General features: G+C 47.0%; 1 protein-coding gene across 7 annotated transcripts in view; it reads right to left on the bottom strand.

The window, feature by feature from the left end:
* Positions 1-21472, bottom strand: part of LOC144695773 (ral guanine nucleotide dissociation stimulator-like) — a 153829-nt gene that overhangs the window by 18664 nt on the left and 113693 nt on the right. For 6 of the 7 annotated variants that reach the window (XM_078566755.1, XM_078566751.1, XM_078566757.1 and 3 more), the window contains exons 7-13: positions 15025-15240; positions 11505-11608; positions 10624-10708; positions 7241-7309; positions 3186-3272; positions 1422-1454; positions 1170-1291 (exon numbers count right to left, since the gene is read on the bottom strand). In XM_078566755.1, coding sequence (XP_078422881.1) covers positions 1170-1291; positions 1422-1454; positions 3186-3272; positions 7241-7309; positions 10624-10708; positions 11505-11608; positions 15025-15240 — 716 coding nt within the window. The remainder of the gene's footprint in view (positions 1-1169; positions 1292-1421; positions 1455-3185; positions 3273-7240; positions 7310-10623; positions 10709-11504; positions 11609-15024; positions 15241-21472) is intronic. The other variant, XM_078566753.1, reaches the window with a different exon arrangement.

The following is a 21472-nucleotide window of genomic DNA, read 5'->3' as shown; positions in this document are numbered from 1 at the left end:
GTGTTTTTGAAATGGTTTGGAATGTGGTTGAAGATATTTTATGAATAAAGTATATTTTTGCAAAAAAAAATCCCACCCACCGCCTTTGATTGGATGGGAAACCTGTCTCCAGGACGTTGGAGATCCCAATTGAAGACCGTTTCTCCCCCCCAAGGGAAGCGTTGGCAGCCGGAAACAGAGCCCACCTCTATTCCTCACCCATCAGAGGAAAAAATCCAGCCCCTAGACTTCTCGTCCACCCTCTACATCTGCTGTCCTCCAGACAACATCATTCCAATTCTTTCCACAGTAGCAAGGTGAGCTGCACCAGCTCGAGTAGCATCTGACGAGCTCAGCCTTCACCTTTTCCCCGTAGCTAGCCGTGTTGGGATTCCAGTGTAACACGGTGTCACTCCGCTACGTCTGCCCTCTTGGAAACCGCCGTTTGATTCTAACGGGCTGGCCGCTTATCGAGCTGGTTCGCAAGTTCCGCCACTCGCCATTTTGAAATTGCTCCAGTCCCCGCAGTGTGCGAAATGGGCAGCTAGGCGGGATGTAAAAGCCTGGGGGTGGTGTTGGGGGGGGTGGGAAAGAAGGGGGGGCTGCCGTTTCATTCGGAACTGCTCCATATTGCTGTTACCAACGAGTTTCAGGCCCAAGGGAGGGGCAATTTTAACTTAGCTGAGGAAACCCATGAGATTAGATGGAATACTGGTAGAACCCGTGTCCCCCTCCCCGGGCATAAACCTGGGCCTTTGAATTACTAGCCCATCTCCCAGATCTCATAGGTTGGCCGCGATCTCACTGAGCTGTGGAACCGGCTCGAGGAGCCAAATGGCCCCCCTCCTGTTGCTAAAATCAGGGCAGAGTGTGAACTCAGCATTGCCGCGATCTGAGCAGTTAAAAGTCGGCCTGCAAAGTTGAGATTGCCCCCGCCCCTCTCCTCCCCTCCCCTCCCCAGCCCCCTCTCCTCCCCTCCCCTCCCCTCCCCAGCCCCCTCTCCTCCCCAGCCCCCTCTCCTCCCCTCCCCTCCCCAGCCCCCTCTCCTCCCCTCCCCTCCCCAGCCCCCTCTCCTCCCCTCCCCTCCCCAGCCCCCTCTGTTTCCCCAATGGCGAGTTAGGCTTAAATTTCTCCACATTAGACAAAGTTGCTGCCAAGGCCCAGCCCGCGAAGGTACCCGGCTGTCTCACCTGTCAGTCTCACTGAGTGTCTCCAGGCTGTAGAACCAGTTCCGGAAGTCCAGATCCTTCTCAAAGCTGTAATTCTTGCAGGCTTTCTGGAGGAGTTTAATCTGGGCGATGATTTCAAATTCCTGTCATGCCCCATGAACCCCCCGACAAAATTAATGATTGAAAAAGAAAAAGTAACGCAGCAAGAGATGAACAGAAAAAGAACAGGAGGAAATGTCTCAAGGAAATCAAAGTTGCCGTGGAAACCATTACCTTTCTCCGCTTCTCGAAGTTAATTAACCCATTCTGGAAGAGAGAGACAGAAAGTTATGTTCTGACAAGGTTGCGAACTGGACTGCCCTCTCCTTCCCACCTCTTTGAAAGACATCGGAAAGTCTCCCTTTCCCTCCCTGGAGTTTATGCCTTCAAGAAGGAGCTGGACACATTCTTGACAGAGGCAGAGTCCGCTTCACATAGGAGGTAAGTGATGTCTTTACAAACAACACAGTCCTGAACTTTTCCCTCAACACACGCACGCGATCGGCGGGCCCGGGAGCAGATGCAAACTCCGCTCCCGCCCGAGACCGGCAGCCGACAGCACTCGCCCGCTGACCGACCATTTAATAGCCACCCAACGTGAAACACATTCTCTGAGTGGGACAGCGCTGCGGGCCGGAGGGGGGAGGAGGGGAGGGGATAGGGTGGGGAAGGAGAGGGGTGGGGGGTGTGGTGCCTCGACAGTGATTGGTAAATTGTCTGTGTGATCGTGAATGTATCACATCTGATCTTGATCCTGTCCTTAGGGAGAGCGGTGATTTGGAACTATTCAATCGTCTCTGGGGAAGTGGAGTGGGATTTCCCAGAATTAGTCCCACCCTGAATTTTTATTTGATATATCTTATTTCATTTGTTTTTTTTTCTTGATCCCGCAGGAGTCTACATGGCTCCTATTGGGAGGTATTGGGGAGAGGGTCAGAGAATGAAGCAGCATGGAAAAGCTATCTAATTAGTCAGCACCTCCCCTCAACTCTGACCTTTCCCCATAGTCTTGTAACCAAGTATTTACCTAATTCTCTTTTGAAAGTTACTATTCCATATGCTCACATCACCCCAGTGACAGTGAAGGAACGGCAAAATATTTCCAAGTCAGGATGGTGAGTGGCTTAGAGGGGAGCTTCTAGGTGGTGGTGATCCCATGTATTTGCTGCCCTTGTGCTTCTAAGTGGTAGAGGTCATGGGTTTGGAAGGAGCCTTGGTGAGTTGCTGCAGTGCATCTTGTAGATGGTACACACTGCTGTCACTGTGCATTGGCAGTGGAGGAAATGGATGTTGAAGGTGGTGGATGGGGTACCAATCAAGCGGGTTGCTTTGTCCTGGATGCTGTTGAGCTTCTTGAGTGTTTGTCGGAGCTGCACTCATCCAGGCAAGTGGAGAGTATTCCATCACACTCCTGACTTGTCCCTTGTAGATGGTGAACAGAGTTTGGGGAGTCAGGAGGTGAGTTACTCACCATAGAATTCCCAGTCTCTGACCTGCTCTTGTAGCCACAATATTTATATGGCTAGACCAGTTCAATTTTCTGGTCAATGCTAACCTCCCAGGATATTGATAGTGGGGGATTCAGTGATGGTGAATGTCAGGGAGAGATGGTTGGAATCTCTCTTGTTGGAGATGGTCATTGCCTGGCACATTACCTAAAAATTACCAGAATGACAATGGAAAAATAGGAATTTCTTGATGGACAAAGATTCAGGTTTATCTAGTTCGCCTTCCACCATCCTGACCATCACAGATGCAACAATAAACAAGTTTTTGACTAATCGTAGCAGTCAATCTCTTATGAATTGGGTGACAACAGATCCGGACATGAAGCAAGGAACTGTTCTGGTGGTGGAAGGCTTTGGGAACCACAGGCACAACATCACATGTTTCCACCCAGGCATGGCTTCACTCCCCATGCATCATGTCTCAAATTATTCACAGACAACATCGCAAAATGGTAAAGTTCCAAAAGCAATTGGTCGAATGCACACTCACCTCCACATAGTCCTTCACCGCAGTGTCCAACATAACCAAGTCTGTTAGGAAGGTCCCAAGGTATGGCACTGTGCCCTGAACTACATTCTGTTGCGAAAGAAACATAGTTAAATAATGCTTAGTGCTTTCCATATCTCGGTCCCGTCAATGCCCATCTCACAGATATAGTGGCATGTGGGCTACAGCGTCCACTTTTGGCCACATCACCTGGGGAAAGGGTCACAGGGAAGGTGGCTGGAGTTAGACGGGAGAAGGAGGGAAAATCATTCCCCTTCCACAATGATAGTGAAAGAACAATGAGCCAGTGCTAAGTGGGAAACCTGAGAGGTTCGAAAGGGAAAGGTAAGCCTCAAGGGAATACTCTCCATGCTATGTACTGCACACTGTGTAGCTGAACAAACTAGGGCTAAATACAAACTATTTGTTATACAACATGAGCATGAGCATGTTACTAAGCGGACAACTGTTGTGTCAGGTCTCCTCCCCTTCTTACTTGGAGTGTGATAGAATACAGTGAAGTCCCACTGTTCGCAAGATTCACTTTCCCACAAAAACTCACGAAGGGCGAAATCACAAAGAGTGAACATACTTTATAATGGGAGTGCATTAGATAGATTACAGCTATCCGAAAATTTGACATTTTAAAAGAGGGGCAATAAAACTATATTTTTGAGTAAATTCAAGACAATTATATAGTTATGAATATTATTATATGTATGTTAATTATACACGTATTATCATGTACCTGTACTGCAAAATACTGGTTGGGAGTTACTGTATCCTGTAAATCACAGCAAACCACGTGCAGTTAGAGATGGCCCTTGCGCAGTGCTCACCTTCTATGGGAGAAATACAACATGGAAACCTTGTTCTATATGGCCTCTAAATTCTGGATTTTATTTGTTTTGGGACCATTACATCTTCAGGTAAAAAGTTTTAATTCTTCAGTCACGGATGGGTGAAGACTTGGGGCCGCATTGAGTGATCGGGTGTACAAACCTTTGCACAGGTAAATGAATTTGCCTAAGGAGGTTGCGAACGACGGGAGTTTATTGTACTCTCCACTAGCCTCAATGAGTCTCTTCCACCATTCTGTTAGATCACGGCTGCTCTGTACCTTCACTCCATTTACGCACCTTGATTATGTATCCCTTAATAACCTTACCAAGCAAAACCTGTTAACCTCAGTTTGGAAATTGAGGACCCCAAGCCTCAGCAGCTTTTTTTTGGATAGGGGGTATCAAAAAGGGTGTTCCAGGGTTCCTCCAGCCTTTAGTGCGGAGTGCTTCCTGACATCATCCCGCCACAGCTTAGCTCTAATTTTAAGGTCCTGTCTGCTTGCTCTGGACTCTCTCCACCAGATGTAGAATCAGACTAGGTGGAGCTGAGAAGCAACAAAGCATGGAAAACATTAGTGGGAGTTGTCTCTAGGCCTCCAAACAGTAGTGATAAGATGGAGGATATCATTAAACAGGAAATCAGAGATGCATACAAGGGTGCTACAGTAACCTACATATAGACTGGGCAAACCAAATTAGCAATAATACTGTGGCAAACGAATTCCTGGAGTGTGTACGAGATGGCTTTTTAGACCAGTATGTCGAGGAACCAACTAGGGAACAGGCTATCCTAGATTTGGTATTGTGCAATGAAAAGGGTTTAATTAATAATCTTGTTGTGCAGGATCCTTTAGAGAAGAGTGACCATAACATGATGGAATTCTTCATTAGGATGCAAAGTGACGTAGTCTGATCTGAAACTAGGGTTCTAAATCTTAACAAAGGAAACTACAAAGGTATGAGGCATGAGTTGGCTAAGATAGATTGGGGAACTTTATTAAAGGTTAAATAGACAATGGCTAATATTGAAGGAATGAATGTATGCATTGCAACAGTTATACATTCCTTTCTGGCACAAAAACACAACAGGAAAAGAGGCCTAGCCATGGCTAATAAAAGAAATTAAGGATAGTGTTAGATCCGAAGAGATGTCATATAAGGTTGCTAGGAAAAGTAGCAAGCCTGAGGATTGGGAGCAGTTTAGAATTCAGCAAAGGAGGATCAAGAGATTGATTAAGAAGGGAAAAATAGAGTGTGAGAGTAAACTTGCAACAAACATAAAAGCAGACTGTAAAAGCTTCTATAAGTATGTAAAAAGAAAAAGATTAGTGAAGACAAATGTAGGTCCCTTACAGTTTGAAGCAGGAGAATTTATAATAGAAAACAAGGAAACGGCAGAGCAACTAAACAACTACTTTAGTTCTGTCTTCACGGAGGAAGACACAAATAAATTCCCAGAAATACCAGGGAACTAAGGGTCTAGTGAGAAGGAAGAATTGAAGGAAATTAGTATTACTAAAACAATAATAATCTCCATCCCAGGGTACTAAAGGAGGTAGCTTTGGAAATAGTTGATGCGTTGGTTGTCACCTTTCAAAATTCTGTAGATTCTGGAACGGTCCTGGCCGATTGGAAGGTCGCAAATGCAACCCCACTATTTAAAAAAGGAGGGAGGGAGAAAACAACTAATTACAGACCAGTTAGCCTAACATCAGTAGGGAAAATGTTAGAGTCTATTATAAAGGATGTGATAACAGGACACTTAGAAAATATCAACATGGATTTATGGAAGGGGAATCATGTTTGACAAACCTACTGGAGTTCTTTGAGGACGTAACTAGCAGAACAGATAAGGGAGAGCCAGTGGACATGGCATATTTGGATTTTCAGAAAACTTTTGATAAAGTCCCACATAAGAGATTAATGTGCAAAATTAAAGCAAATGGGATTGGGGGTAATATATTGGCATGAATTGAGAATTGGTTAGCAGACAGGAAACATGGAGTAGGAATAAATGGATCTTTTTCAGAGTGGCAGGCAGTGACTAGTCCGGTACTGCAAGGGTCAGTGCTTGGACCCCAGCTATTCACAATATATATCAATGATTTGGATGAGGGAACCAAATGTAATATTTCCAAGTTCGCTAACAACACGAAACTTGGTGGGAATGTGAACGATGACGAGGGTGTTAAGAGGCTTCAAGGCAATTTAGACAGGCTGAGCGAGTGGGCAAATGCATGGCAGATGCAGTATAACGTGGATAAGTGTGAAGTTATCCACTTTGGTAGGAAAAACAGAATGGCAGAGCATTATTTAAATGGTGATATATTGGGAAATGTTGATGTATAAAGGGACCTGAGTGTCCTTGTGCACCAATCACTGAAAGTAAGCATGCAAGTGCAGCAAGCAGTTAAGGTGGCAAATGGTATGTTGGCCTTCATTGTGAGAGGACTTGAGTACAGGAGCAAGGATGTCTTACTGCAGCTGTACAGGGCCTTGGTGAGACCCCACCTGGAGTATTATGTGCAGTTTTGGTCTCCTTACCCAAGAAAGGATATACTTGTCATAGAAAGAGTGCAGCAAAGGTTCACCAGACTGATTCCTGGGATGGCAGGATTGTCGTATGAGGAGACATTGAGTCGACTAGGCCTGTATTCACTGGAGTTTAGGAGAATGAGAGGGGATCTCATTGAAACGTATAAAGTTCTGACAGGGCTGGACAGACTGGATGCAGGGATGATGCTTCCTCTGGCTGGAGAGGTCTAGAATATGAAGACACAGTCTCAGGATACGGGGTAGGCCATTTAGGACTGAGATGAGGAGAAACTGCTTCACTCAGAGGGTGGTGGACCTGTGGGATTCTCTACCACAGAAAGCTGCGGAGGCCAAGTCACTGAATATATTTAAGAAGGAAATAGATAGATTTCTGGAGTCTAAAAGCATCAAGGGGTATGGGGAGAACACGGGAGTACGGCGTTGAGAGAGAGGATCAGCCATGATCATATTGTGTGGCGGAGCAGGCTCGAGGGGCCGAATGACCTACTCCTGCTCCTATTTTCTATGTTTCTCTCTCTCCTATCGAGTCCTTTCAGCCACAAATTTCACAGATAACAATTGTAAAAGCGACTGGAGATTCAGGGCCACTCTTATCACGGCTGCAATACAGTATCTTTATTTCCCCTTCAAACATACCAACAAGATTAAACAAATACTTACTGGAACTTTGTGGTCTTTTGGCTTTTTCAGATGTTTCTTGTCCAACGTGGCAAACTTTGAAGTTCCTTCCTGCGAATTCAAAAAGATAAGGATTCGGTTTCTCTTTTTGAATCCACGGAATAGCGGTTCAAGTACAAGAGCCCTGGGACTTCTTTCCAGGGGAAACGTCACTCTCATCAATGGCAAATTCCCTGTGACTGGGATTCTGAGAGGTGTCAACTGTCCTCCAAGGGTATCAGGGCCACGCCCTTGGAGAAATGCCGGAGCTGGTAGTGCAGGGCGGAAGGGTAACCATTCAGGGAAATGGTATAAGGAGTGCATTCCCGTAACGTTGTGACTCTCATTTCATGCGTGCATTCCCATTCACAGGAATAGCAGCAATTCTCAACGCCGCTGCAATACCCATTCAAAAACAGCAGAAGTCTTGCAATGCCACGAGAGCCAGAATTTTTCAGCCCCGTTGGCGTCGGACGTCACAGCAGGCGGGACGACATGGTGAGAAAGCCAAAAATCAGCCTTATGCCATCGTGAAACCAATTTGCTATTGCCTGCTCCACCCTTCAATGGTGGGCCGCGTTTCCCACCGCCGCACATCAGGAACGTCATTTCAATGCGTTTGCATCTAATTATAAGCCCTGCTCGCCGGAATCATCCCCCCACGTCAAATTTACCGCCCACGTTGGCGTGACTTCAGAATGGCGTGATTTACGACTGTCTTTAAAAGGCGTGCACCTGGTGACCTGAACTGGGAGGTGAGTGCACACATCCTCACGCAGCGCTCACGAGCATTGCCTGTAGGACATCAAGGAAGAGGCGCCACACATTCGCAGGGGGCACAGGTAAGTAGCTTTTTCCCGGCTGGCTTTCAGTGTGGTGTGAAGGCAAGGGCTCCAATGCAGGTCAGACAGGGTTGGGCGGGGGGCAGGGCAGCACAGGCTGAAAGAAATACTCAAGTGCATACTGGGGGTGAAGGGGCTTTCAGGCTTAACCAAGAGAGGTTCCTAGTAAATCTATGCTAACCCACGTGTCTCTCTCTTTGATCCTGCAGGAGGAGAACATCAGGATCGCGGAGCCTGATGATTTAGCGGTATGCCTCATGGCTTACAGGGAGCAGAGAAGAAGAAGAGAGTGGCGGAGGAGCCTGGCTCGGCAAAGGGAGGAGCACCTCCCTCAGGATAAAGGGGCGGCAGGGCCTGCTGCGCATGCAGCTGAAGATCCACAGCGAGCCGTCACTCGTAGGTGCCTCGCTAGACCCAGCGTCTATAGACGGTGCCTGTCATTCCTGCAGACAACCGAGAACCAATGTCACTAAAAACTGCACATGTCTAGAGAACTGGTTGGTGACATATGCCACCTGCTGCAGGATTTGGCACCACGGGGACATGGAGGGCATCCACTGTCAGTGGCCGTTAAAGTGACCATGGCACTCAATTTCTACGCCAGTGGCTGTTTCCAGGGCTCCACAGGTGACCTGTGCAGGATCTCGCAAGTCTCCAGCGAGGGCATAGGACTTTGTGCATTTCACCCAGGATCAGGAAAGCCAGGAAACACGAGTGCTGGGCTTTGCGCAGACCTCTGGTTTCCCACAGGTGCAGAATGCCATCCACTGTACTCATGTAGCACTTAAATCTCCATGGCAACAAGCAGTCACTGTCAACCACAAGGGCTTCCACTCGCTGAATGTTCAGCTGGTGTGCGACCACCACAAACGCATCCTACAGGTCTGCGCATGATTCCCAGGGAGCGTCCACAACTCCTACATCCTTAGGAAGTCTCAGATCTCTGACATCTTCCAGGGTCCACAGAGGCTGCAGGGATGGCTCCTCAGGGGCAAGGGCTACCCACAGAGGACGTGGTTGATGATGCCCATGTGGCAGCCTCAGACTGCAGCAGAGCGACGGTATAATGAGGCTCATGCCGCGACCCGGACTTTGGTGCTGCAAACGATAAGCATTTTGAAAATGAGGTTCCAGTGTGTCGACAGGCCCAATGGAGCACTGCAATTAAGTCCAATGAGGGTGTCATGCATCATCGTAGCTTGCTGCGCGCTACACAGCCTGGCACTGCAATAGTGGGAGGACCTGGCTGAGGAGATGGAGGAGCTGCATATCTCCTCTTGAAAGGAAAGGTGACGATGAGGTCCTCAAAGTCGAGGATGCCAGTGTTGAGGCCATTGCACTGGACAGTCGAGGTAGGCACACTCGAGAGGCCTTCATAGCTACAAGATTCGTGGAGGATGATGATGAGATGCAGTGAGGACAGTCCTGACATCCTCACCTTGCATCAGCGAAGGTTTGACTCCTATGTGGCTGATAGTAGCGCACATACCCTCAGTGCTCATGTCATGGAGATGCAGCAGAGGCCCTAATAGTCACTAAATTCCAGGAGGATGATGATGACATGCAGTGAGGACACTCCACAGATCTTCACATTGCGTCTGTGAATGTCTGACTCCTGTCTGGCTGAGGGCAGCTTGCTCATGCTCTGTGATCAGGGTCATATCATGGAGACGCAGCCGTGAAACTTTAAATGCACCTGATCCTTTGTCAGCCTTCAGCACCTGTCCCCTTCAGGAGCACAGCGTCACCGGTCACAGATGCTGAAGAGATGGGGAGCCAGTCCCACCTCAAAGGTGCTGAGAGCACACAGAGAGAATGACGGAACTCTGTGACGCCTGCCCACAACATTCTGGCAGCAATGACAAGCACCATCGAGGTGCAGGCACCAGTAATGTGCCCAGTGAGTGTGAAGCCGGACCATCACCTTGCTCTGAAGGTTACATACTGCACAGGGAAGAGGCCCTGGACTGAGTTACCTGCCCTTATCTTGTGCCGGAACCATGATTTCACATCTGTGTGACACGAACACTGCTCATCATAACAAGGAGCCAGAGGTGAGGAGATATTCTTGGGAGTTTATTCACAATAGTGAACATTACAAGTGATTACTACCTGTGTCCAGGGTGTGGAAGAGTAGGAAAATCTACCCTATGCGGACCAAAGTGCAGAGTGAGATAGGGCAGTAACGAGCTTCTGCTGGCAGTAGCCAAGAAATTTGATGAGGGCCTCACGGTGTCTGAGCATAAGTTGGATCAAGGGAAAAGCAGAGCTTCCCCCCAGGAAACGGATAAACTCCCCACTTTTGCCCCTCAGTATTCCAGGCCCTGTGTCTTTTGTGAAAATTGTTTGGCACGGCCATTACTAATGAGACCACAATGACCCCTAGTAATTGGAAATCAGAATGGTCGCATAATTATTAGTGTATTACCTCTGGTTATATTTAACGTAACATGTTTCTACAGTTTCTAAGTGAATCGTCATCTATGCACATGTCAACATTGAACGGAGAAATCTGCCTTTTAAGGCCAAAATCAGAACTCCTACTTTAATCAGTAGCTCCCGGCTCTGGGAATAATTGTTCTTCTCCGAAAAGATCTCCGACAGCTCGTTGTAACTCCGATAGACTTCCCTGGAAGCAAAGGCATTGAAAAAAATATTAGCTCTGTGACCCTTGAGAGTGATTATTCAGATCGTGTTACAGGGCTGTCAGAGAAGAGCAAACTGGTCTAATTTATTGTGACACTGCCTGGTTGAGAGACATCTCCTGGGAAATCTTAGCTGCACAGTGTCAGTCAGATACTGGAGAACTGGCCCCACTCCACGCCATACCTGGGAATCTGGGAACGCTGCTCCAATACTGAGAAATTGACTCCACCCTACACACCCAAATCCGGGAGCATTGCTTCAACACTGAGACACTGATTCTGCTTTTGCACGATGTCTGGGAACTCCACACCAATACTGAAATACTGATCCTGACTCCACGTTATACCTGGAAATCTGGGAACGCTGCAGGGATACTAAGATACTGATCCTGAGTTCACGCCACTGGGAACCTGGGATCGCTGCTCCAATACTGGGATACGGATCCCGATGCCACACAATTCCTGGGATACTGAGATACTGATCGCAATTCCCTGGGAATCTGGGAGCATTGCTTCAATACTGAGACACTGATAACTTCCCCTGCACACTATCCCTGGGATTACAGCTCCAAAACTGAGATGCTGATCCTAATTCCACACCATCCATGGGAACCCGGAGCATTGCTCCAATTCTGAGACACTGGTATTCTGCACTCGCTCCCCACCACGCAACCCACACCCCACCCCCACCGCCCCCCCACCCCCGCCAACACGCCATCCCTGGGATTCTGGGAACGGAGGTCCAATTGTTGAGTTACTGATTCGCGCTCCACACAATACCTAGGAATCTCCTCCCAAGTTTTTTTCAGTCTGTGGACGGAGTTCGACTGGAGGGCGGAAATGATGGCATAGAGTGAGGAGAAGTTCTTCAAAGCCCTGCACTCCTAGAAACAAAAACAAAGAGAGAATGGGAGTATTGGGAGGCAGCTTCAGATGATTTGCTGCTTATAAAATTCAGAGTGGACAACATTCAGCGAGTTTGACCTTTGCTGTTTCAACGGCTTGTGGAGCAGAATTCACCTTCCAAACTTCATTTGGCTGGGGAGAACATAAATGTGGTTAAGTTTTGCAAGTTTTCAATTCCTGACCTCCTGACAAGTGCAGTGCAGCAGCAAACTAAGCGAAGCAACGGCGGTAAGGGAAAGATGCAAGGACACGGACTTTCCGGTCCGGTGCCATCCCATCTGGAAATGCAACCGCTGACTCTGGGGATATTTCTGGGGTCTGGATGTTTTTCGTGATTTCAGGGAGCACTTGGAGAGAGGGAAAACGTGCGTGATTGGGAGTTCATCCATTGCTGAGCAGGCAGTGCTGCTGCAGTATTTAAAGGGCCGCAGTGACTAGCCCTGCAAGGCAGCCCCCTTGACTTGGAAACATGTCTCAAGCGGATCGATTGGTCATGAGGCACCCCGCTTCCCCATTGAGACCTAAGTGGAGGAACTGAGTCACAGATTGCTGGGGGGGTGCCGGGGGGAGGGGGGGCAGTTGGCAATCCCGTGGTTAAAATTGGGTCTCATCTTGACTTTTTTTATTCTTCCATGGGATGTGGGTGTCGCTGGCAAGGCCAGCACTTGTTGCCCTTCCCTAATTGCTCTTGAACTGAGTGGCTTGCTAGGCGATTTCAGAGGGCAGTTAAAAGTCAACCACATTGATGTGGGTCTGGAGTCACATGTAGGCCAGACCAGGTAAGGACGGCAGATTTCCTTCCTAAAGAGCACTAGTGAACCAGATGGGTTTTTACTACAATCGATGATAGCTGTCATGGTGACCATTACTGAGACCAGCTTCACATTCCAGATTTATTCATTGAATTTAAATTCCACCAGCTGTTGTGTTGGGATTCGAACCTGTGTCCCCAGGGCGTTAGCCTGGACCTCTGGGTTACCACAGAGATAAAAACAAAAAGCTAAAAGCTACTGCGGATGCTGGAAATCCAAAACAAAAACAGAATTACCTGGAAAAACTCAGCAGGTCTGGCAGCATCGGTGGAGAAGAAATCAGTTAACGTTTCGACTTCACGACCCTTCGGCAGAACTGAAGCATAGTTAAGAGAAAGGTGAAATATAAGCTGGTTTAAGGTGGGGGGGCGGGGGGAGAGAGAAGGGGAGGGTGTGGTGATTGTGGAGATAAGCAAGCAGTGATAGGAGCAGATAATCAAAAGATGTCACAGACAAAAGGATCAAAGAGGTGTTGAAGGTGGTGATATTGTCTAAGAAAAGTGCTAATTAAGAATGGAAGACAGGACACTCAAGGTACAGCTCTAGTGGGGGTGGGGTGGAAAGACTAACAAAGTTTTAGTTTTAGATTTAAAAATAATGGAAATAGGTGGGAAAAGAAGAATCTATATAAATTATTGAAAAAAAAGGGAGGGGGGAGAGACGGGGTGGGGATGGGGGGAGGGGGAGTTTAAGATCTAAAGTTGTTGAATTCAATATTCAGCCCGGAAGGCTGTAAAGTGCCTAGTCGGAAGATGAGGTGCTGTTCCTCCAGTTTGCGTTGGGCTTCACTGGAACAATGCAGCAAGCCAAGGACAGACATGTGGGCAAGAAAACAGGGTGGAGTGTTAAAATGGCAAGCAACAGGGAGGTTTGGGTCTTTCTTGCGGACAGACCGCAGGTGTTCTGCAAAGCGGTCGCCCAGTTTGCGTTTGGTCTCTCCAATGTAGAGGAGACCACATTGGGAGCAACGAATGCAGTAGACTAAGTTAGGAGAAATGCAAGTGAAATGCTGCTTCACTCGAAAGGAGTGTTTGAGACCTTGGACGGTGAGGAGAGAGGAAGTGAAGGGGCAGGTGTTGCATCTTCTGCGTGGGCATGTGGAGGTGCCATAGGTGGGGGTTGAGGAGTAGGGGGTGATGGAGGAGTGGACCAGGGTGTCCCGGAGGGAACGATCCCTACGGAATGCCGTCAGGGGGGGTGAAGGGAAGATGTGTTTGGTGGTGGCATCATGCTGGAGTTGGCGGAAATGGCGGAGGATGATCCTTTGAATGCGGAGGCTGGTGGGGTGATAAGTGAGGACAAGGGGGACCCTATCATGTTTCTGGGAAGGAGGAGAAGGCGTGAGAAGGCGTGATATGTCCGGCCCATATCCCGCGCATCCTCCCTCACGTCTTCTCCTCCTTCCCAGAAACATGATAGGGTCCCCCTTGTCCTCACTTATCACCCCACCAGCCTCCGCATTCAAAGGATCATCCTCCGCCATTTCCGCCAACTCCAGCATGATGCCACCACCAAACACATCTTCCCTTCACCCCCCCTGACGGCATTCCGTAGGGATCGTTCCCTCCGGGACACCCTGGTCCACTCCTCCATCACCCCCTACTCCTCAACCCCCACCTATGGCACCTCCCCATGCCCACGCAGAAGATGCAACACCTGCCCCTTCACTTCCTCTCTCCTCACCGTCCAAGGGCCCAAACACTCCTTTCAAGTGAAGCAGCATTTCACTTGCATTTCCCCTAACTTAGTCTACTGCATTCGTTGCTCCCAATGCGGTCTCCTCTACATTGGAGAGACCAAACGCAAACTGGGCGACCGCTTTGCAGAACACCTGCGGTCTGTCCGCAAGAAAGACCCAAACCTCCCTGTCGCTTGCCATTTTAACACTCCACCCTGTTCTCTTGCCCACATGTCTGTCCTTGGCTTGCTGCATTGTTCCAGTGAAGCCCAACGCAAACTGGAGGAACAGCACCTCATCTTCCGACTAGGCACTTTACAGCCTTCCGGGCTGAATATTGAATTCAACAACTTTAGATCTTAAACTCCCCCTCCCCCCATCCCCACCCCGTCTCTCCCCCCTCCCTTTTTTTTCAATAATTTATATAGATTCTTCTTTTCCCACATATTTCCATTATTTTTAAATCTAAAACTAAAACTTTGTTAGTCTTTCCACCCCACCCCCACTAGAGCTGTACCTTGAGTGTCCTGTCTTCCATTCATAATTAGCACTTTTCTTAGACAATATCACCACCTTCAACACCTCTTTGATCCTTTTGTCTGTGACATCTTTTGATTATCTGCTCCTATCACTGCTTGCTTATCTCCACAATCACCACACCCTCCCCTTCTCTCTCCCCCCGCCCCCCCACCTTAAACCAGCTTATATTTCACCTTTCTCTTAACTATGCTTCAGTTCTGCCGAAGGGTCGTGAAGTCGAAACGTTAACTGATTTCTTCTCCACCGATGCTGCCAGACCTGCTGAGTTTTTCCAGGTAATTCTGTTTTTGCTCTGGGTTACCAGTTCAGTTACGTTACCGCTGCATCGTCACGTCCCCTGTTTACCAGCATCTCCGCCACCTACCTCCGCCACCCGGATCCACTTCTCCAGGATCCGTGCCCGTTGCTGTGGCCTCAGCTTCGTGTTGCTCAGGCAGGAGCTGATGACGCAGTTGGTGAGTTTGTTGAACTGTCGGACAGTGGCCCAGATAGTGGGGGCGAGGTCTTCCTTCCCCTTCTTGTCCCGCTGCGACCAGATGGACCCCAGGCAGTGATATGGGACCACCTTCATGAAAAGCTCCTGGAAACAAGACAACAGCATCTTTATTACTCTTCAAAAGCGCCTTGCCGGCTGCAAAGCGCTTTGGGACGTTGAGCTCTGAAAGGCGCTACATAAACGCAAGCCCTCCTTTCTTTACTGTTTAGCTGGAGATTGAGCAAAACTAGCGCTGGTTTGCCTGGCTTATTAGCTTCAAGAGTCAAGTGGGACACGAAATCGCAGGTGGCAGATACCCCTCCACGGTAAGTACTCGGAAAATTTACCCCACTGAGCTTACCATAAAGCAGGCAGGGGCCATTCTGCCCATCGTACCTGTGCCAGCTCTTTCAAAGAGATGTCCAATTAGTCCCACACCCCTGTTTTTTTCCCAAATAGTCCGACAAATATTTTCCCCATTAAAAACGTATCCATTTCCTTTTTAGAACTTAATATTGTATCTGCCTCCTTTCAGACAGTTAATTCCTGATCACAACAACCCACTGTGTAAAGAAAAACCCCTCATCCCCTCTCTGGTTCTTTTGCCTATTTTCTTAAATCTGTATTCCAGGCTACCAACCTTGCTGCAGGGAAGGGACCGTTGCCTCCAGGACTCCCTGGTCCACTCCTCATCCCCTTCCCACGACACCTTCCCATGCAATCGCAGAAGGTGCAACACCTGCCCCTTTACCCCCTCCCTCCTCACCGTCCAAGGGCCCAAACACTTCTTTCAGGTGAAGCAGCACTTCGTTTGCACCTCCTTCAAATTGGTCTACTGCATTCGCTGCTCCCAATGCGGTCTCCTCAGTCCATAAGCATGACCCAGACCTTCCTGTCGCTTACCATTTCAACACACCACCCTGCTCTCATGCCCACATATCCGTCCTTGGCCTGCTGCAATGTTCAAGTGAAGCCTAACGCAAACTGGAGGAACAGCACCTCATCTTCCGATTAGGAACTTTACAGCCTTCCGGACTTAACATTGAGTTCAACAACTTCAGACCATGAACTCTCTCCTCCATCTTTAGCCCTTTTTAAATCCAATTTTAAAATTGATTAATTAATTATCCTTTTTTCCCAACACGGCCATCTATCATTTGTTTTGATGTTGTTCTTTCACAGAGTCTAACTATTGTTCTGTAATTAATATGTTCTGCTTTCTTACCTTTATGCCACTATCAGCACTTTCTTTAGTCTTTAACTCTACATTAACACTCCCTTTGTCTTTTTGTCCATGACATCTTTGTCAAACTCTCCTTAGCTCCCACCTATCCCTGGCCTTCTATTTTGTTCCATCTGCTCCACCCCCTCTTAAACAGTATAAAATCCATCACATTTCTACTTCTCTTTAGCTCTGAAGAAGAGTCATATGGACTCGAAACGTTAACTCTGTTTCACTCTCCACAGATGCTGCCAAACCAGCTGAGTTTTTCCAGCATTCTCTATTTTTATTTCAGATTTCCAGCATCCGCAGTATTTTGCTTTTATTCCTGCAACTGAAAACAAGACTTTTCTTATTTACTCTGTCCAAATCTTTCATTATTTTGAACACCTCTGTTAAATCTCCCCCTAAGCTTCTCTGCTCTGGGATGAGCAATCCCAGTTTCTCTAAGCTCTACAGTTTCTGCTGTTATTTACATTATGAAGGCCTCAATAGAATGGAAGCAATGAGGTAGACTTCAGGCCTCCTAGTAATTGGAACTGTTGCTTTCCTTTATATGTTGGAATTAGCATTCATGGCTGCGGGAATATGGTAGTTCTCTTGCTTCTGAATCCCTCAGTTGGGAAACTTGAGCTAGGCTCACATTCCCTGTGCAGTACTGAGGCAGTGCTTTGCTGCTGCAGGTCTTTCGGATGAGACGTTAGACTGAGGCCCCGTCTGCCCCCTCAGATACATGTAAAAGATTCAAAGAAGGGAAAGGAAGTTTTCCTTGGTGTCCCAGCCATCAACCAGCAGCTAAAGCAGATTACCTGGTCACTACTACTTAGCTACTTGTGGGGTCTTGCCGTGTGCAAATCAGCTGCCACGTGTTAACATCACAATCTAGATATTACTGAATTCTATAGTTTGCATAGACAATATTCAATATTACAATCTACATCAAAAATTACAATCAAAATAAATAATATCCAATATTATTATCTACATAAGCCAAATCCAACACTATGTTTAACAAACTGTAAAGTCGTTTTTTTTATTCTTTCATGGGATGTGGGCATTACTGGCAAGGCCAGCATCTGTTGCCCATTCCTAATTGCCCTTGAACTGAGTGTCTTGCTGGGCCATTTCAGAGTTGGCCATTTCAGAGTCAACCATTTCACTGGGAATCTGGAGTAAGGACGGCTTCTGCTAAAGGACATTAGTGAACCTGATGGGTTTTTACAACAATCAATCAAAGTTGACGATCACTGATGACCAGCTTTACATTCCTGATTTATTAAATGAATTTAAATTCCACCAGCTGCCATGGTGGGATTTGAACCCATGTCCCGTGGGCCTCTGGATTATTAGCTCAGTGACATTACCACTATGCCACCATCTCTCCATATGCAAGCAAACTCCAACAGCACAGCCTGCATAAACAATATCTAGTATTACAAAACTGTGATCAGTTTTCAGAACTTCAAGTTCTGATTTTAACCTAACCTGGCAAGTAACACTACGGGTGTAAAATGGGCATCTGACCGTGTCCCCCTACCGCTTGCCCCGTTCCTGCTCCCATCAGCTGGCTCAGGCTAAAATCAAGGTTTAGACTGTGGTGAACGCAGACATTTCATCTTTCTCAACTTGTGTTTGCTTTAAAGGTTGGTCGATTCTGTTTGAACTGTAAATAAAGTTTGAACAGGGTATAGGAGGCTGCTGACACCTGTGCAAACATACACATAATTCAGTGTAGAGTGGATGCTTAAAAGCTTTATTTTATATTGTGCTCCACTTCACATTCTACAGCAGTTAGTTCCTGCAACATCCAGGTGGATTTCTCTCTCATCTACTAGTGAAGGGGATCTATTTAATCAAACCCACCGCTCGCACCTTCCACCCCATTCCCATTTCATTGACAGGGTGGGCGATTATATCCATCAGTAAAGACTAAAATGGGTGGGGCTTTTTTTTCTCTAGAAGAGAGAAGGCTGAGGGATGACCTGATAGAGACCTTTAAAATTATGAAAGGATTTTGTAGGATAGATGTAGAGATGTTACCACTCGTGGGGCAGCCCAAAACCTGGGGCTATAAATAGAAGATAGTCTTTTTGTCCTGCACTCATCAGGACAGCTCATAAAAAATTACCAACTGTAACTGGGGAACAACAATTTATACTGCATGAGAAGAAAGTGCTGATTGGTTGGTAAGTGGACTCTGATTGGTGGAAGTGGTCACTCCCTGGTTCATTCCCCAGGGCAATGCCTTGACTAATCAGAGTCCACTTGCCAACGAAGCTGCACTCTCTTCTCATGAAGTATAAATTGTTGTTCCCTTTACAACATGGCATTCTTTTGAATTGTCCTTGATGAGTGCAAGACAAAAAGATTCAACAGCATATCTCATTTTCAGCAATACTCAAATTCTGTATTACCAAATGACTCTAAATATAAGATAGTCAATAGTAAAACCAATAGGGAGCTCAGGAGAACCTTCTTTACCCAGAGAGTGTGAGAATGTGGAACTCACTATAAAAGAGTAATTGAGGTGAGTAGAATAGTTGCATTTAAGCAGAAGATAGATAACCACATGAGGGAGAAAGTAATTGAAGGATATGTTGATGTGTTTAGATAAAGAGGTGTGGGAGGGGGTTCATGTGAAACATAAAACACCAGAATTGACCTGTTGGGCTGAATGCTCTGTAAATACTTTGTAATACTTTGCAACTCACTCCACCAGATTACCCAGCCCAGGCATTGAAGGCACAATCTGCCCTACTGTATGTAAAGTTATGGTAATAATGGAAGAGAGCACGCTTTGTTACATTTACTCAGAGTGTTCACACAACAGTCCGAGGGGTCGAAAGGAATTCCTGCAGTTCATGTCTCAACCTGAGACTTGACAGAAGGAAGGACTCTGAACTGGGCTAACTTTAATCTAACTGGCTGGGCCGGAATCCCCCAGGAATGGATGGAAGGCCAGTTTTGGCTTCAATGGAGAGTAACGTCGTGGCAGTGTGAAAACCTATCGTCAGCACCATCCCTCCTGTTAACTGGGTTGGTGAAATTAAAACTAAGACACGGCTGCTTTCTTTACTGGAGAGAGCTTATTGACTTAGTTCACAGTCAAAACTACTCCAACCTGTTGCCAGGGCTGGAAAATTGCAGCCAAGGGAAGAGATTGGATAGGCGAGGGTTGCTTTCCTCAGAACCGAGGAGGCTGAGGGGTGACCTAATTGAGGTGTGCAAAATTATGAGGGGCCAAGGTAGGTTAGACAAGAAAGACCTGTTTCCTCTAGCTGAGGGGTCAATTACCAAGGGGGAATAGATTTAAGATGATTGGTAGAAGGATTAGAGGGGACATGAGGAAAAATGTTTCCACCCAGAGGGTGGTGGGCATCTGGAAACTGCAAAAAAGAACGTCCATGCATCACAATCAAGCACCTGAAAATATACCCCATAAAAATGTTGTCCACAGATATTTATTTTTTATCTTATTTCATAACGGGATATTTCAACCCATCCTTGGGTGAGGTCTGATGAAAAGTGTAAAGTCCGCCTGGCTGATTCGCCCGTCCGTCGACCGTAAGGTTGGACAGGCCACGAAAAATTGGAGTCAATTGCGCTGTTAAAAAGCTTAATTGACCTCTTAATTGCTGGCAGGTGGGCTTCCGACTTTTGTGCGCACCCGCTGAGAGAAATATCGCACAAATGTGAGATGATGTTGGGACCCTCGCCCGATGTCATCTCATACAATTTTACACCCAATCAGGTCGGGTGAGCACCCGCCCGCAGGATGTAAAATTCTGCCCTATGGTTCTTTGGTTCTAACCCCGCCGCCCAGTGTCCCAGCTATCCCCATTTATAAGTGTATAAACACCCATCACCTGTTTAACAATGTAATTGCGATTAAACCTTATAAGACATTGACATCATCAATCTCGACTGATTAGTGGTGGTTCACAGAATTACAGAGTCACACAGTGCAGAAGAGGCCCTTCGGCCCATCAAGTCTGCACCGACAGTTTCACAGGTTGCAATAGGTTAAAATTAAAACCCCTCTGCATCACAATATGCTCACCACAAAAGGAGGTCTCATAAAGCAGGGGTAGTTTTCTTTTGTCATTGTACTGCCACTTAAAATGAAAGGCTCTTTGATTGCAGCAACAGCTGAACTAAAACAAACTCCTTTACTGATGTGTGTTGAACTTATGTGGAATGATACAGCACAGAAAGAGGCTATTTGGCCCATCGTGCCTGTGAATAGCATTACCTAAACACTAGATGAGCCCTCTAATGGGTGTAAGCACATTGGAGTTCATTCTCTTGTATTATCTCTTTATACTTTGGCAGAATATACTACAGGGTATGTAAGTTTTTACAAAATAACTTGTCACTGTTGAATGCGCTTCAATATACTTGTACTCACAGTGTGACTTTAAAAAAAAATTATGCATGTTCTCTACGTGGAAGTAAACATTCCAATGACTGTGACCTGTTACCCCCGTGTGAGGTTCCCAATGTATCCAACCCTGCCTGGCTGTAATTGGGCCTTTTACTGGGGGGTTGGTGAGTCCCTCGACACCTCAGAAAATTAATCCAATAAGTCTCCTGTTCTCAAGCAGCGAGGTGGGGAGGGTCGAATAGGAAGCTTCTGTTATTCCTTCATCAAGACACAAAACTTGTCCAAAGTGTTGAAAAAGGACTAAAATAATTTCTTGTTTCTCAGGCAACAGGCGCTAGTAATGGAGGATGGTTGCGCCAGTGCCACTAGGAGCGGAGGAGGTGTGGATTGCATGGTGCTGGCGATGGTGGTCCCATATCAGCACACAACCAACAGGATGGTCTGTACCCTCAAAGTCTACCCCGCAATCTTTCTCCACCACATTCCTGGGTAGCTGGAGCATCTTCTTCCAAGGCGGATTATCCAACCTTTTTGCTATTCTACTGCTGCCATTTACACCTCCTCTAGACCCATCTTCCGTTTCTTTATACGTCTCATTAACATCTTGCTTTGCCTTGCACCATCATCCCTTTCGACATTCAATCGCTCCTGTCCTCCAACCGATACCTGATCTTCTGTTCTTTCCCTGACTGCACTACCTACCCCACCTCCCTCCCACTGCACCCTTTCAT

The sequence above is a fragment of the Cetorhinus maximus genome, chromosome 21 (genome assembly GCF_964194155.1).
Source record: "Cetorhinus maximus chromosome 21, sCetMax3.hap1.1, whole genome shotgun sequence".
In the NCBI taxonomy this organism is placed as follows: Eukaryota; Metazoa; Chordata; class Chondrichthyes; order Lamniformes; family Cetorhinidae; genus Cetorhinus; species Cetorhinus maximus.
Note: the sequence above shows the minus strand (reverse complement) of the source record. Positions and strands in the feature narration are given on the sequence as shown.